The 17,073-nt window shown below is 32.9% G+C and overlaps 1 protein-coding gene across 9 annotated transcripts in view; it reads left to right on the forward strand.

Annotated features, from left to right (window-relative positions):
• LOC123564089 (ribosome-binding protein 1-like) overlaps positions 1-17,073 on the forward strand; it is a 59,374-nt gene that overhangs the window by 35,707 nt on the left and 6,594 nt on the right. For 3 of the 9 annotated variants that reach the window (XM_045357390.2, XM_053518118.1, XM_053518095.1), the window contains 12 exons: positions 491-580; positions 1,166-1,255; positions 1,948-2,127; positions 2,440-2,532; positions 3,025-3,084; positions 3,861-3,926; positions 9,172-9,255; positions 9,776-9,856; positions 10,762-10,935; positions 11,906-11,950; positions 14,752-14,829; positions 15,089-15,106. In XM_045357390.2, the coding sequence (XP_045213325.2) occupies positions 491-580; positions 1,166-1,255; positions 1,948-2,127; positions 2,440-2,532; positions 3,025-3,084; positions 3,861-3,926; positions 9,172-9,255; positions 9,776-9,856; positions 10,762-10,935; positions 11,906-11,950; positions 14,752-14,829; positions 15,089-15,106 (1,059 nt within the window). Of the gene's footprint in view, positions 1-490; positions 581-1,165; positions 1,256-1,947; positions 2,128-2,439; positions 2,533-3,024; positions 3,085-3,860; positions 3,927-9,171; positions 9,256-9,775; positions 9,857-10,761; positions 10,936-11,905; positions 11,951-12,105; positions 12,123-14,751; positions 14,830-15,088; positions 15,107-15,957; positions 15,975-17,073 lie in introns of those variants that run through there. The other 6 variants (XM_053518108.1, XM_053518130.1, XM_053518124.1 and 3 more) reach the window with 6 other exon arrangements.

Genomic DNA, 17,073 nt, shown 5'->3' on the forward strand with positions numbered 1-17,073 from the left:
CTTGTTGTTGTTTTTTTGCCGTTGGCTGATTTTTTGAAAGCTTTCAGATGAAACAGGTATAGCACTGTCTTTGTCAGCATCTTTGTTACGATTTATAGTTGAAGATTTTTTAATGTAAGCTGCTTTTTTTTTTTCAAGTTAGGGTATATTTTGAATTTCTAGTATAAGTATTTACAACATGTATATTACTTCTTTAACTACTGAAGTGTGTATGAATTTGAAGTGATAGATTGAGAGCTGTTGTTTTAATAGTAACTTATTGTGGTAAACCTTGAAATACTAACCTGACAGCTTCCACAATGTTTCCATTTGTGATAATGTTTGTCTGTTAATTGTTGTTTGTTTCTGTTCTTACTTGTTAAGTTTTTGTTGAAAAGTTGTTCAGATATCAGAGATTAATCATTACTGTTGTTATACATGATGTTCTGACTTTCCCTCAGAATAACTAGTCTGTATACTTTATAGTAATGTATGTTTTGCCATATTTCAGGATGAGTTAACAGCTAGTCTTTCTGAAGTGGAAACTTTTGATCAATCTGTGATGCAACGGATGTTTCCTGATATTTCTGTCAAACAAAAGGTTTGTATATGTTTATTATAACATAGTTGACATTAATAAAATCTGGACATAAAAACATCGAACTATGTTGCATTGACCTTAACTTTATAATGTTTCAATATCTCAGTATCTTAAACTTGAAGTTTTTTGTTGCAGAGGGTAAATTAAAACTTGTAAGATTTTCTGCCTTGCCAAGTTTCAATATATGTAAGATACTGTAAAATCATTTCATTTTGTTGGCATTGGGGTTTAAAATTGTGGATTTCCAAGTGTAAAGAGAGAATATATGGGAATTTCATTTGTTTATTTGGGATTTAATTTAGCTGCTTGTTAATACAATGAAATCCAAGAAGTTAGTCTCCTACAAAAAATCATGATTTCATGGTAAAAGCTATTTCAACTGTTTACATTTTTAAGCCAAGTGAGACTTTTGTATATGGACACTGATTGAAGAACGCTGTTTGACTTTAGCTTTTCTGTTGTTCCAGTCGTGAATGGTTGAAATTTTAGAAGTTGATCTGGAGAAAATATTGTACTTTAGTAAGCTGCCTTATTGCATGGTAGAATTCATATTAAATAAGAGTTTAATGTATTTGTGTTTCATAGAGTCACAAAAATTGGATGACAGAGTTTGAGAAGCAAGTCACCACTCACCTGAATACCTTGAAACAGCAATCAGCATCCAGTGATAATAGTGTAAGTTTTTCCTCACACTGTCCTCGTAAATCAGGGGCCTCTGTGGGCGAGCGATGAAGGTCACCATCTTTGAATCACTTGCTTTTTGCCTGTGTTAATTCCAGGCTGGCCTGGTTTGTCATGTGAGCTAGCAGTCAAAGGATTTACTTAGATTCCGGCCCATGCCTGAGATACTGATCAGAGGAGATCTGGGGTCCACCTCTACAATGTAAAGGCGTGAAGTCATATTGTCTTAAATTCTGTCAGTGTGACTTTATACCCAACAAAACAAAGAATTTTCTTAACATATTTGCCTAATCTAATGGGAAGAAAACATCTCTAGTTGTTATGTTCAGTCATTTACTAGTTGATTATTATGAAACAGCAGTTGATGTCTACAAACAACTCCATCTTTTGGTAAAAGCATTTCTTGAAACACATGGTTCATCATTTTCTACCTATTTATCTTAAAACAGAGTGCCAAAAATGAGAGTAGAATGAAAGAGCTCGAGTCACAGACCAGTGAGCTTGAGAATAGAGTCAGGGAGGCGGAGATGAAAAGAGAAAAAAACATCTCTAGTTGTTATGTTCAATCATTTACTAGTTGATTATTATGAAACAGCTGTTGATGTCTACAAACAACTCCATCTTTTGGTAAAAGCATTTCTTGAAACACATGGTTCATCATTTTCTACATATTTATCTTAAAACAGAGTGCCAAAAATGAGAGTAGAATGAAAGAGCTCGAGTCACAGACCAGTGAGCTTGAGAATAGAGTCAGGGAGGCGGAGATGAAAAGAGACAGCCTTGCATCCAGCTTACAGGAGTCAGAAACATCATGCTCCAGATTACAGACACAAGTTACACAATATAGAAATGTATTAGGAGAAACAGTAAGTGGTAGACACAAGTTACACAATATAGAAATGTTTTAGGGGAAACAGTAAGTGGTAGAAAATGTTAAGATTTATTGTTAAAATGTTATCACTAGTAGTAAGTTCTACAGTTTTGCCATTAATCAGGTTTATACCAAATGTTACTGTTAGAATAATAAATGCTTTGCTAATCAATAGTCAAATGATAGCTTAAAGAATGTTTCATGAATTTTTTGCCCTTTAAATGATTTAATAGGAAAAGAAGAACATATTTGTATTTGGCGTTTATATTGTATGTACAGTGTATAAGGCAAAACATGTTATTTTAAGGAAAACAAATTGACACAGCTTGAAAATAGTGTGGAAGCTGAAGAGAAGAAATGGCAAGAAAGATTGCAAGCCAAAGAATTAGAATTACAACAAGTAAGTACAGTTTTATTTGAAAATGACCATCTCGCAGTTTTATGTAGTAGATTTATAAATAGGTGAAAGCTACTCGGGTTGAAGCAGTTGGACCTCTGCAGCTGATGTGACTGTACATAAATTTTTTTATCAAAGGCAGTAATTTGTATGAAACACATATATTTGTAGACTATCTTCTCTGCAGAAAAGAAAACTTATGCTGATTGTGAAAAGTTATATTGAAGGTTACATTTCTTTAAAACCACTTGAATAGTTTTCATGTAATCATTCACAAGAAAGTATTTTATTCAGCAAACTTTAATAATGATAGCAGGCTTTTCTGAATAGAGGCAAAAAAATGGAAATTAAAATTAATAAACTGACATTATATTACTATCCAGACACATAAAGTTGAAATCTAAAGTTGGCACAGGAAGAAATTTTGTTGAAAATAATCTACTGTAAGTTGAAACTGAGAATTTAGCATGTAAATAAATGATGAAAAAATTTCAGGCTCAACAAGAAATAGCAAACAGTAAAGAGGAAGCTCGCAAGGCTGCCGGAAGTCAGGAGGTAAATTAAAGTACAATTCTTTATTGTGCCTGCTTAGCTCACTGCCTTAAGGTGTTGGAGTTTTGTTTTCATTAATACATTTATTTACATTAATACATTGAAAAACTGACAGCATTAATGTTTTTCATTCTCTTTAATGCGTTTAAAATTGTCTTTGCAATTTTTTCTGTTAGGCATTTTAACACTGTTGTGTGTTTCTTTCTAAGTTTTATTTGTAAAATTAATTTTAATTATATTTGCTCACCTGAAGGCATTCTTTAGTTGTATACATAGAACTCTCCTAAAATATTCAGTCAGATAAGATACAGGAAATCACTATATCTTGTACACACACAAGAAATAGTCTTTATAAAAAATCACATGTTGCATAAAGTGTCATTTAAAAAAATGAAAGACAGGTGTCAAACATGGAATATTTTCTGAAGTGAGCATTAGAGAAAATATGTGTTTTGGAGTTTGCATGGTGTTCGTTGTTGTTTTATTTTCCTTTTATAAAGTTCTTAAATACTATTTAAGTGAAACATGATATGTTGAGGCATTATTACATATTCTGTATCATGTATATTCCACTTCCTGTTAAGAGGAATGCAGCCCGTATATTCAGAAAACTGGTTCATTCAGTGTTACCAAAGTACTGCAGTTTGTCTGTCTAATTATAATCGCACTTCAATGTATAATTTCTCTATTCTACAATTGATCAGATCTAACTTTGATTTTTTTTTTTCATACTTTGTTGAGTTGAATATTCTTATTCTTTTTGCACTCAATTTTTCTAGGATATAAGTGATATTGGTTTTGCATATCGATGTGTAGAGAAAAGTTTGACATCTATAGTAGACGAGGTATGCTTCACTTAAACCTTGATTTATAGGGAACAGTCACTCTTTTCTGCAGTCTGTATCTTCACATGTACCATTCTTGATCCAAGTTATATATGGCAATTAATATAAACTGATTGGTATGTTTTCATGCATAAATTTAGATGAGCTTACAACTTGGTTTTGAAATATTTGATAAAGTCTTTTATAGTTTTGCTAAGGAACAAACTTTGGTTACTTAAGGAGACCAGCTTTCTGCTGTAATTTCCAATACTAATGTGTACATGTATTGTACTGTCAAATTGACAGTACATGCTATAGATGAACTTTCTCATACTTTGAAGTTATTTCTCCAAGGAAAGTAAGATGAATTAATGGAGTTTGCATGTTAGCATTTACAGTGGCATGTTCCTGTATAGGTTATGCAGTAAATGTTTGAATCAAGATGTACATGTGGAAGGAAGATTCTCTTTTGTGTAATCTAACCAAACTCGGAGTGACGGATGGCTAACATTACTATACTGAGTTATAGGTTATTTATGTTTGTATGAATTGTGGGCTTTTCTCCCTAAAGCTTTATGTAAATATCACACAGAAATGGTTTGCTGTTTAGTATTAAATTAAACCTGTTTAGTATGAAATTAAACTCATTTCCATTGTAAAATATTCTATGGTATATTATACTTTTTTTAAGCATGATTTTGATAGAGTTGAGTAGATTTTATTAATTCGAGCTTGTTATGGAATGAGTAAACCCGTCCCCACTTAGCATGACTCTGGTTTGCTGTGTATAACACACATTGTCTTGTGTTCAGGTATAGGGATATAGAATGGTACATTCAAATAGGAATTAGATATACTGTAACTGTTTGAAGTGACATTACTAACCAGGAGCTAAATGTTTGCATTGTAAAGCATGCTTTAAGACTTGTATATAAGCATTGTATTGTACATTCTTCACTTACACATCTTTGTATGATATTATATCTCACAGGTTTACCGTTTACATCGTTTTATGATATTGTATCTCGCAGGTTTTCAGCAGACATATTAGTGTTATTTCTAGAGCTCAAATAGGGCAAAGTGCTGTCTAAAAGGGGGTATGGTGCAGTTTTTAATGGAAAAGGTACCATAGCAGTGGTAATCAGTTAAATTTTCCGATGTTTATATACTTTATGTGTTTCATTCCATTTATGGTTGTACACTTGCCACAGAATTAAGTGTTAAACAGTTTCTTTCCAAACACAGTAACAGAGCCTACAAAGTGTTTTTACTTTATCTTTTTCGGTCAGACCTTTCATTTTCTGTATGCATTTTTCATAAGAAATGTATATCAAGTTCATATGAAAAGAAAATAGAGGACCCCTGTATGTTTAAACTCAATCAAGATAATGTACAACATAAAAAATGATCTGATACAGCAAACATTATAAACTAATATTTATCAAAATCCCTGTGATTGATAAGACAGAATTTTAATTGGTTACAGAAGTAAATGTAATCCAGCCATACAGAAAGATTGTCTTTCAAACATATTTTATTAACATATAAGTGCTTTATGATTCTGTAAAATATCTTTTCTTTTATCCAAAATGTAATTTCTGGCTACTGGTACACTTTTGGTACTTTTGTCTGAAAGATACAAGATACAAAATTTTATTTAGATACGAACAAATTCATTTTTGCTTTCAAAATTCATTTAAAATTAGCAAGTTTTTAGTCGAAACTACATAGGATCAGGTTGCAGTGATATATACTAAAAAACGGTCTTTTTATCTTGATTTCAATTTCATTTAAAGCTTTTGTGTGGCACTTCTCTGTGCTTTGGGGTCTGTGTTCCATAATCAGTTGGCTGCTTGTGGACAATTTGTTATTTGGTGCCCTGGATCTTATCAATTAAATGTAACACTTCTTCGATATCTGTTACCTGTGTGCTCACGCCATGAAGTATTCTGCTGATCTGAAATCAGCTAGGTATGTCTGCAGGATAGGACAGGTAAAGGATGTTATTTAGCAGAAGATCAATGCAGTAAGGCACATTTTAAGGGCAGCATAGCAGCAACTAAAAAGGACAGGGTGGGGGGAAGTCCAAATGTGTCGCTGTAGAAATAACACTAGAAATGATTGGTAATATATATCAATAGTGTTCAGGAATATTTATGTAGTTCTGTTAGAAGTAGGAGAAAATTACTTACTCTTTCAGTGTTTCTCATTGCCTGCCCAATCCCATTTTTTAGCTCACCTGTCACAAAGTGACAAGGTGAGCTTTTGTGATCGCGCAGTGTCCGTTGTCCGTCCGTGCGTCCGTAAACTTTTGCTTGTGACCACTCTAGAGGTCACATTTTTCATGGGATCTTTATGAAAGTTGGTCAGAATGTTCATTTTGATGATATCGAGGTCAAGTTTGAAACTGGGTCACGTGCCTTCAAAAACTAGATCAGTAGGTCTAAAAATAGAAAAACCTTGTGACCTCTCTAGAGGCCATATATTTCACAAGATCTTCATGAAAATTGGTCAGAATGTTCACCTTGATGATATCTAGGTCAAGTTCGAAACTGGGTCACGTGCCTTCAAAAACTAGGTCAGTAGGTCTAAAAATAGAAAAACCTTGTGACCTTTCTAGAGGCCATATATTTCACAAGATCTTCATGAAAATTGGTCAGAACGTTCATCTTGATGATATCTAGGTCAAGTTCGAAACTGGGTCACGTGCCATCAAAAACTAGGTCAGTAGGTCAAATAATAGAATAACCTTGTGACCTCTTTAAAGGCCACATTTTTCATGGAATCTGTATGAAAGTTGGTCTGAATGTTCATCTTGATGATATCTAGGTCAAGTTTGAAACTGGGTCACGTGCCATCAAAAACTAAGTCTGTAGGTCTAAAAATAGAAAAACCTTGTGACCTCTCTAGAGGCCATATATTTCATGAGATCTTCATGAAAATTGGTCAGAATGTTCACCTTGATGATATCTAGGTCAAGTTCGAAAGGGGGTCACATGCCGTCAAAAACTAGGTCAGTAGGCCAAATAATAGAAAAACCTTGTGACCTCTCTAGAGGCCATATTTTTCATGGGATCTGTATGAAAGTTGGTCTGAATGTTCATCTTGATGATAGCTAGGTCAAGTTCGAAACAGGGTCATGTGCGGTCAAAAACTAGGTCAGTAGGTCTAAAAATAGAAAAACCTTCTGACCTCTCTAGAGGCCATACTTGTGAATGGATCTCCATAAAAATTGGTCAGAATGTTCACCTTGATGATATCTAGGTCAAATTTGAAACTGGGTCACATGCCTTAAAAAAACTAGGTCAGTAGATCAAATAATAAAAAAACCTTGTGACCTCTCTAGAGGCCATACTTTTCATGGGATCTGTATGAAAGTTGGTCTGAATGTTCATCTTGATGTTATCTAGGTCAAGTTCGAAACAGGGTCATGTGCGGTCAAAAACTAGGTCAGTAGGTCTAAAAATAGAAAAACCTTGTGACCTCTCTAGAGGCCATACTTGTGAATGGATCTCCATAAAAATTGGTCAGAATGTTCACCTTGATGATATCTAGGTCAAATTTGAAACTGGGTCACGTGCCTTAAAAAACTAGGCCAGTAGGTATAAAAATAGAAAAACCTTGTGACCTCTCTACAGGCCATATTTTTCATGAGATCTTCATGAAAATTAGTGAGAATGTTCACATTGATGATATCTAGGTAAAATTCAAAACAGGGTCACCTACCTTCGAAAACTAGGTCAATAGGTCAAATAATAGAAAAACCTTGTGACCTCTCTAGAGACCATATTTTTCAATGGATCTTCTTGCAAATTGGTCAGAATTTTTATCTTGATAATATCTAGGTCAAGTATAAAACTGGGTCACATGAGCTCAAAAACTAGGTCACTATGTCAAATAATAGAAAAAACGATGTCATACTCAAAACTGGCTCATGTGGGAAGAGGTGAGCGATTCAGGACCATCATGGTCCTCTTGTTTTGTTCAGTGAAACAGCTCTGATTTGCTCGATACTCTACTTAATATTAGCTTTTCCCTGTAGATGAAATATGATATTGTTATAGCTTCAGATACAAAGCATGTTGGGGCTATATTGTAGTCGTACATATCTGTCTGTCTATAATTTGTATCAGTTCTTCTTAGCTGTTGGGAAGATTTTTTATAAAACAAGCTTCATTTAATTATCTCATTAAGATTACATGCATATCTTTTGACCAAGGTGACAAAGTCTTATGGTCAGTGACACATTTGGAGGTCAAGATCATTTAGCTTATCCTCATGTCTGCTTCATATAGTCTAAACCTCTTGGAAGATTTTCATAAAACTAGCATCAGTTGCTTGCGTCATCAAGACAAAGTGCAGAGCACATAACAGGGATCACTTAGTCCTACATTAAAGTCAAACATAAAATATCTTGAATTTCTGTCCACTCCATATTGTCTTGTTTGCTTGAAAGATTTTCATAATACTAGTACAATTGTTTATCTCATCAAGAGGATGTATAGAAGACACAACCCATGTCACTAGGTCTGAGGTCAAGGTTTCACTTGAAGATCAAAGGACATTATCATAATGTTTTACTTTTCCTGAATCGGTGGGGGAGGGGATGGAGGTTAGTCAGCTTCAGTAATAGCTATTTAGTTGTTTTTACTTTTATTTTTTCCATGACATTTACAGTGTGTCTATATATTAATACAATAGGAAACAAGTAAGGTAAACACATGCAATATATAAAGTACAGTGTAGTAGGATTCACCTTTCCTAGGAGGGTTACACACCAGAGGATAAGGCACAACTACAAAACCCTGGAAGTCGCCATATGACCTAGAATTGTGTTGGTGCAATGTTAAACCCAACTAAGAAAACAAAACTTTGGGTGGGGGGGTGGGGGGGGGGGTGGGAATTCAAACAATGTATGTTGTAACAACAGCAGCTAATCTTTCTATTCCTGTGTTATAGTCCTTTAATGATTATGCCTATTACTGTGTCCGGTAATATTTATTTGCCTATTGTGTTATATATAATCGCTCTTAATTATATGTGAATGTTCGATTTCCTCTTGGAGTAAGGGCCTTCAATGCCAAAACCCTTGAATGTTGTGTTCCATGAAATAACTTCATGATTTCTTTCAAACTATGTCTTAGAATGAGGTCTTCAAACTAGTGTTGTTTTACATCATGCATTCAGGTGCAGTTGAAGGCTTTTTTTGCCTCATCTTGTTCAGTGGAAAAAAAACAAGAGTGAAATATGTTTATTGTTTACACAGATGAAAGAGAGAGTAGCAGAGCTGGAAACAGAACTGAGTTCATCACAAGAAAAATGTTCACAGTTAGAGTCACAAGTGAAGCAGGTATTAACAAAATTTACTTGTGTAATCACAATGCACATTTTACATACATTATTGGACATACTACAGATAAAATTAGTAAAAATATTGAAGTTCAAGTAATTCTATTTAAAAGACTTTAACTTTTGAGTGACATTGCACTATATACAATAATTTCAGTTCCAAATGTCTCATGAGATATATGAGCTGCGCCATGGGAAAACCAACATAGTGGGTTTGCGACCAGCATGGATCCAGACCAACCTGCGCATCCACGCAGTCTGGTCAGAATCCATGCTGTTCGCTAACAGTTTCTCTAATGGCAATAGGCTTTAAAAGCGAACAGCATGGATCCTGACCAGACTGCGCGGATGCGCAGGCTGGTCTGGATCCATGCTGGTCGCAAACCCACTATGTTGGTTTTCTCATGGCACGGCTCATATAATCTTATGTATAGAATACCTTGTCATGAAATGCAGGAAAAGAGAGAAACATTTAAAGTAATTTTATATTGTAAATTTTAAAATATTTCGATCTTTTTCAGGCAGAGAATAAATTATCAGAGTACAATATCCAGATAGTAGAATTGAAAAAATCTAGTGCCAATATTACTGTTATAACTAATGTAAGTACATTGTTTTATACATTTAGATACTCATTATCTATGACAAAGGGATATTATTTGTGTATACATCCATTTGTTGTCAGTCTGTTAAGATTCATATCTAAGACATGGTTAGGAGTATTAAAACTTTGTAGAAAGGTTATCTGCTATAGGGAAATGCTGCCTGGCATGTTTTAGCCAGAAGACAAGACTGATGGCCCTTTGAATTTTATTTATATTATATATTATGTTTATATATTATGTTTGTAGTTTTCTCCATCCAGAGTCTATATGATGTGAAGGATTTTGATAATATTTGGTAGAAAGTTTATTTGCTTTAGGAAAATGGACCTGCAAGTTTCAAGCATATTGCTTGAAGAAGACGAGACTTATGGCCCTTTATACTTCTGTGTATAAGGGGCTTCTACGGCCAAGTGGTTAAGGTTGCTGACTTCCAATTACTTGCCACTCACCAATATGGTTTCGAGCCTTGCTCTGGTCATTGAATTCTTCATGTGAGGAAGCCTTTCAGTTGGCTTAGGGATTGTCTGTGGTTCTATCCAGGTGCCCGCCTGTGATGAAATAATGCACAGAGGGACACCTGGGGTGTTCCTCCATCATCAAAAGCTGGAAAATCACTATATGACCTATAATTGTGTTGCTAACACTTTAAATCTAAAAAAAAAAAAGTTAGAAATAAGTCAACTAATTTAATGATGCGCCAAAAATTAGCCTTCAGTGTTATAAAAACTGTATTACACATTATTTAGTTCTTATTGTCTGCTTTGAGCAATGTTTGTTAATCTTAAATGGTTATATGACTGAAGATGTAATGATACACAAAGTAAGAAATAAGTCAACTGCTAATCTAATGACTGAGCCCTTAATGAAATTTTGTTTTAAAAAAAGAATGCACACTATTTTAGGATTTAGAAGATTTGCGGACACAATTAGAGAAAGAACAGAAGAAAAATAAAGATTTGGCTTCACAGATTGTGAAACTGAATGGCATCATAAAGACAGGACATGATGCACTAACCCAGGAACAGAACCTCGTTAAGAAATTACAAGAGCAAATGCAAACCGGAAATGGACACCAGGTAAGGGCAAAGTAATCTAGAAACTTGGTTAAGTCAAAGTCCACATGCTTACCTCAGTAAGGAGATTGGAGATCTGTGGATTGAGGGTCATGACTTTGATACCCAGATGAGGCATATGTTTTGACAGTTGATGAAAAGCATTGTGTCTGAAGTCATTTGTCCTCCTCCTCTGATTCATGTGGGGATATTGGCAGTAAGCTGCAGAGAATAAGTTAGTACTGGTGCAGAATACAGGAAAACTGGTAAAGTTTCCACATTTGCATAACTGAAATACTGTTGAAAAACAGTGCTAAACCCAAAGGTAACAAATAATTTAGCCAAATAAGATTGATGTTTGAAATTAGAATCTTATTGTCAATATTATATATAAAGGCAGTTTTAATTTAAAATTCATGTATTTGTTTCTTTGAAAATCTAGAATGATTATTAAAAGCAGTACATGTTAATCAGTACATTGTATAAACAAGACAAAAAATGTGTGGTAGAATTTTTATTGAGCTGTTGTGATGTATTTTCAGTAATGTTTCAATAGATGTCTTAATTCTTTTATGTAAGAACACTATCCTGCTAGCTGCTTGAATGTTAGATGTGTTCTCTCAGCTAGGTACCTTCGGGATTTTCTTTTGGCCCTTCCACCCTTCCACCCTTCCCCCCCCCCCTCCAAAAAAATACATACGACAAAAATATTTTACTTGAAGTAATGAAACTAGTTAGGAATGTTGCTAAGTTGTGCACCTTGGGTTTTATTTGGGATTTAACCCTCCTACCTCCTTCCCCTGTCATAAAAATATTTCTTTTTCTTGTTCAGTTACTGATATATTGTGTTTCTTGAACCAGGCACATGTCCAGTTTCACTATAAATGTTGTGGAAAGACTTTTTCTGTTAGTGTGGCCTGAACCCTAAAAAAAACTTTACAACATTTGACAAAGTGTGTTAATATTTTCAGAGTTGTTTTCTTGTATATTTCAGAATTCAACAACAGTACCAAATGACTCAAATACAGAAATGGAACAGGTAAGAATGGTTTGAAGTGTTTGTGTATAATATAGATAAATGGGATATTAAAGACAACTTTAGATATGTATGCATTTTCTTCAACATGTAGATGTACAAATTAACAAATGTTGTCATTTATCATTAATGATCCGATTATAAATTGGTTGTTTTAGAGAGGTAACTTTGACTGGTGAGTGTGCTATAAGTTCCTCAGTAACAGTTATACTCTGTTCATGTACACTAAAAACTAGCAGCTGTACTAAGTGCATGCTCCATCTGCCCATTTGATCCTGTTCAACATTTGCATGTCTTGCACACTAAAAAAAAATGCTGTTCAAAATTGAAATTTCAGCAACATTTACGAGTGTGTTGAAAATTTCAGATTTATTATTTACTCTTTAACAAACTTGCTATATGATTTATATATAAATAATGAAAACTTTGTAAAAAAAAAAAAAACTATAAAAAAAAACATGCGCACTGTGTATGCAATCCATAATAATATTTTATACTTCACCTTAAATGCCAGGTTTACCTAGTAAAGCAGAGAGGCTCCTATAATAAAAATGTTATTGTACAAACATGGTATTAAGCTGACAGAATTGCATTGTACATGTATGCAAATTCAGATGAGACAATTTTGGTTAACAGTCGAATGAACAATTTCCCTTTTAGGCTGTGTTACATTTTGTATTACTTTTGACAACCTATAAAGAACAAGATTTTTGGCTGTCAGTTAACACGATAAAACCTGTGCATGGATGAATACTGCTCGTCCCTAATGTTTTCTTTCAAAATGTAAATAAAAATTGTAAAATTTGAGTCATTCTTAACTTTAGATAAAATGTTTTTGTTAAAAAAAAGAAAGAATTAGTACAACATTGAAGAATAAGTCTGAAGTTTGAGACAGCAGAAAGTTGCTGAATAGATCTTTAAATGTAATTGTAGTTACTGTAGAGTAGAAAGTGTTAGCCTGAAACAATAAAGTTATATTGAAAATAAGAAGGTGTACATGAAGCTGCTTTGACTGGTTCTGTTTAAAGTATTGACAAAGTGCTGAGCATCTGTGTAAGCTCATTCCAATTAAATGTTATTTTATTTCTACACTTTCCACCAGATGTAAGTATACAGTTTGAAGTAACAAACCTGAATGGATTGTACACAAAATATCTTGTTTGATTTGTGTGGTTTTTTGTGCTTTGATTGGCTACTGCTGTGGACAGTGTCAATATTTGACATACATATATTACATACCGTAAAAGGTTAGGCATATTTAGTAATGTACATGAGAAATATGAAGAAATGCTACAATATACAATTGTATTTGCAGCACACAAAAAAAGACACTGCAAACAGGAGAGAAATTATTTCTCATAGGTTAATAGTAACTAGCAGAAGGCAAAGAATAAAGGATATATGTTTAGGAATGAAAGCTGTAGCTCTTAAAAGATTTTACTTAAAAACAACAATCACATACTTCTTACTTTTAATGTCTTTAAACAGAATATTTTATGGACATATCTACCTGATTTAACTTCTAGGAATCTTAGTTTTGTTCCTGAAGAAGTTTCATGTTGTGTTATAAAGTAAGCAGTTTCACTTGATATGTGAGATATAATGTGCTTAACCTTTTACTTGAGGGTTTTATATGTTTACTTTCCTGACTTACAAGGTCCCACTTCACGAAAATTTACATTCTTCTAGTTAAGCTGAATGTGCTTTTTTGCTTTCAAATAGATGTAGATTTGATGTGCTAACATGAAATGAAAACAGTGCTTTGCTTAAAATTATTAATTTTGTCAAGTGAACCACATGAAGAAGAAAAAAGTTCTTTCATATGTCATTATAAATGATGGGATATTACTTCAAAGGGATATTTGAATACTGTAAAATCATTTGATTTCGTGGGCATGAAATTTCGTGGTTTTGGTCAGAACGGCAATTTCGTGGGGATATGAATTTGTGGATTTCATCTTTTGAACATAAAATGAATGGGAATTTTACTTGTTCGTTGGGATTAAATTTCGTGGATTGACTCAACCACGAAATCCACGAAAATTAGTCCCCCACGAATATCAATGATTTCGCAGTATAGGAGGCCCGAGCTGTCTGAAACAGCTTAACCATAACTTACAAGAGCTGCAGAAATAAAAGCAGCCAGAATATATGTTTATCATTAGTCACCATTCAAGATGGAAATTTGAAACTAAATTTTTGCGATATCATTTGTTCTTTTTTCTTAAAAGCTGAAATGGATGTAGCATATGCTTGAAAAATGATTCACTGCTAATCCATTTAGGAAAGTTTAATTTGTTAATTTTATAGAATGTTTTGATTGGGGAAAATAACAAAAAGTAAAATATGGAACTTACAAAAAATTTGCATCTTTCATATAAACTGTAATAAGCAAAGTCAGAGGCTAAATTACGATTATATTTTTATAACTACAACCTTATACAACGTTTTGAGAAAATATTAATTTGTTTCTCCTGAAAGTTTTGTAAGTTTGTCATCTTGTCCAAATCTGTAACAAAATTAAATTTTGGATGCCATCCAAGATGGCTAGAAGGATAACAAATAATCTTGAATTTGGGACTATTTTCACATCTTTTTTCACAATTTTAAACAGTTATTTGGGTTGAACTGTATTTTGTTGAGTTCTAGATTAAATTACTGTGTAAACATACCTTTGGTGGGAAGTGTAGTACATTTTATTTCGAGTGTTGTAAAATAAATTTCTGTTTGCTGTTATACATCCTGCTTCACGTTTGTTTTATATTATATCAACTAATAGATGTACTATTTACTGACCTTTACAGCTGAGAACAAAATTACATGATAAGGAAAAACAGCTAGAAAAAGAAATTAGTGCTAATAAACTCCTTAGTCAGCGATTGGTAGGTGAAATTTTCAAACTGACCCTTATCTTTGTCAAGTTTTTCTCCACTTAAATTGTTATTGCATCACAACTTAACAGCAAATTATTTGCTTTTTTAAGTAATTTAAATAGATTTTCTTATGAATTTTAATTGTCTTGATAAGAAAATTGATATTGTAGCATACAAAATAAAAATACATCATTTTGCTTATTAAAAAAAAACACACACAGGAAAACAGCATGTAAATTGATATTTGTACTGTTTTATCTTTGGTCAGGCCCAATTAGGTGTTATGGTGAGTAAAACTGGTAATCTATTGTCAGGGGATGCTTCTTTGTACCATATTGCTGTTTTAGCAAAACAAAAAGTTGTACAACAATTGTATAATTGATAACATAGTATATTTATTACATTATTTTGAGCTTTTAGGTCACATTAAATAGTGTAGATATGTTAAGCTTGGTGTAACTTGGCAGATCGTAATATTTACTGATACTATTAAACTGTCAGAGAATTTGGAACATCCCTAACTGAAATATCCCTTACTAAAAAGGAGACAGGATCCTTATTATAGACTTTGTACACAAATATTTATGAGAGCACTTGTTGAAAGCCCACATATATGCACATTACCAAGAAATCCCTTTAAATTACCACATCCAAACAGAATTTCTTTTAGTTGGTTAGAAAAAGTATTCATAAATATGTCAACTCAGAACTTTTGCTCTAATTTACATTTTCTTAATTTATTTTACACTTCAAACACAGTCGTATAGCACAGCTGTAATCAGTTCTAATGCACTTTGATAAAGGTAGTGATTTATAAATATGTTTTACATAATTTTTGATATATTTTTTTTTGTTATTCCTGCATTTCAAAGTTATTACAGAGAACGCTATCAGTGTAGAAAGAAATAAAGTGTAAACAACATACTAGAAATTTATAGAGTTTAGTTGATATAAATGTATGAGATCTAGTTATCTGTTAATCTTTGTTTTCAAAAACGAAAAGTTGACAAACTCTTTCAAATGTTTCCTTAATCAAAGCCAATGAATATTGTCATGGTTAATAGCAGTTACATTGATTAGGAATGCATGAAAAAAAGGAAGAAACAGGTTCATAAGGTTATCCTTATATTATTGTAGACAGTAATGAGATGAAGGTAAAACTGAGTTATGTCCCCTGGTCACTTAATGCTTTCATGCACTTGCCTTCTGATTGCAGTCTTCTTACGCTTTTAAAGAATTGGCAGTAACTAAACATACTTTACTAGAAGCTTCGAAAGAGTTAGCAATACAGACAGAGTCATTATATAAACAGGAAGATGTTATTACTTATAAAACAGATACATGGTGAAAGTGCATGATATAGCGGGAATAGTTTTGTCTCTGTTCAAAACCTCTTTCTTATCAGAATGCATAATTGGTACAAAATGAATTAATACGTAACTGGTTTCTTGACTTCGACTTTAACAGTTTTGTCATTTAATGGAATGAAAATTGGTACAGGAATTTCTCCCCTGGATATTAATGTTGTATTACACAAGAGATGTGTCAGAAAGTGTTTGGTGATGTAATTCTGTTGTTAGTTACTTGTTGTCACTGTCTTAAAGAACAGTTAGTGCACTTTCAAATCATATCTTAAGTAGTCACAAATCTTACAGAATTCCATTTGCAAAGTTTATTTAAGCAAGTACAATGAAAACTTGTGAAAGAAAATGAAAAACAGACACGCAGACAGTCGAAATACTTTAAATATATAAGATATATCTGAAATATTTGCAGATTTTGTAAAAATCAATTTGCTTTTTATATCTTTAAAATGGTGTGGTCTGTAAGTGTACTTAAATGTTTTTGAAAACATTCAGAAGATACGTAATAAACTAAATCCAAATATGTAACTTTGTTTCAGATGGGGTTCCAAGTATTTTGCATGACTAAGTCTCAAAGATAATTGTGTCTGTATGCTTAATTGATCAAGAAACTTGTATTTAACAAGAAAAATGTATATGATTATTTTACAGTTGACATTTTAGTGATTCAAAATTATTTCACAGGTACATTATATAAGTACATTAGCATTGTTTATTACATACGAAACATAGAGAAGTAAAAAATGGTACCAGTATGTGATGCATATGTTTTCTCAGGAGTTACTTTCCCATTTATACCATTCTTCTATTTAAAGACAGATTTTCAGGTGCTTAATTGCAAATTAATAATAATGTAGTAAAATATTCAACCTAATTGTTTGTCCTACTT

Source organism: Mercenaria mercenaria, chromosome 1 (genome assembly GCF_021730395.1).
Source record: "Mercenaria mercenaria strain notata chromosome 1, MADL_Memer_1, whole genome shotgun sequence".
Lineage (NCBI taxonomy): Eukaryota > Metazoa > Mollusca > Bivalvia > Venerida > Veneridae > Mercenaria > Mercenaria mercenaria.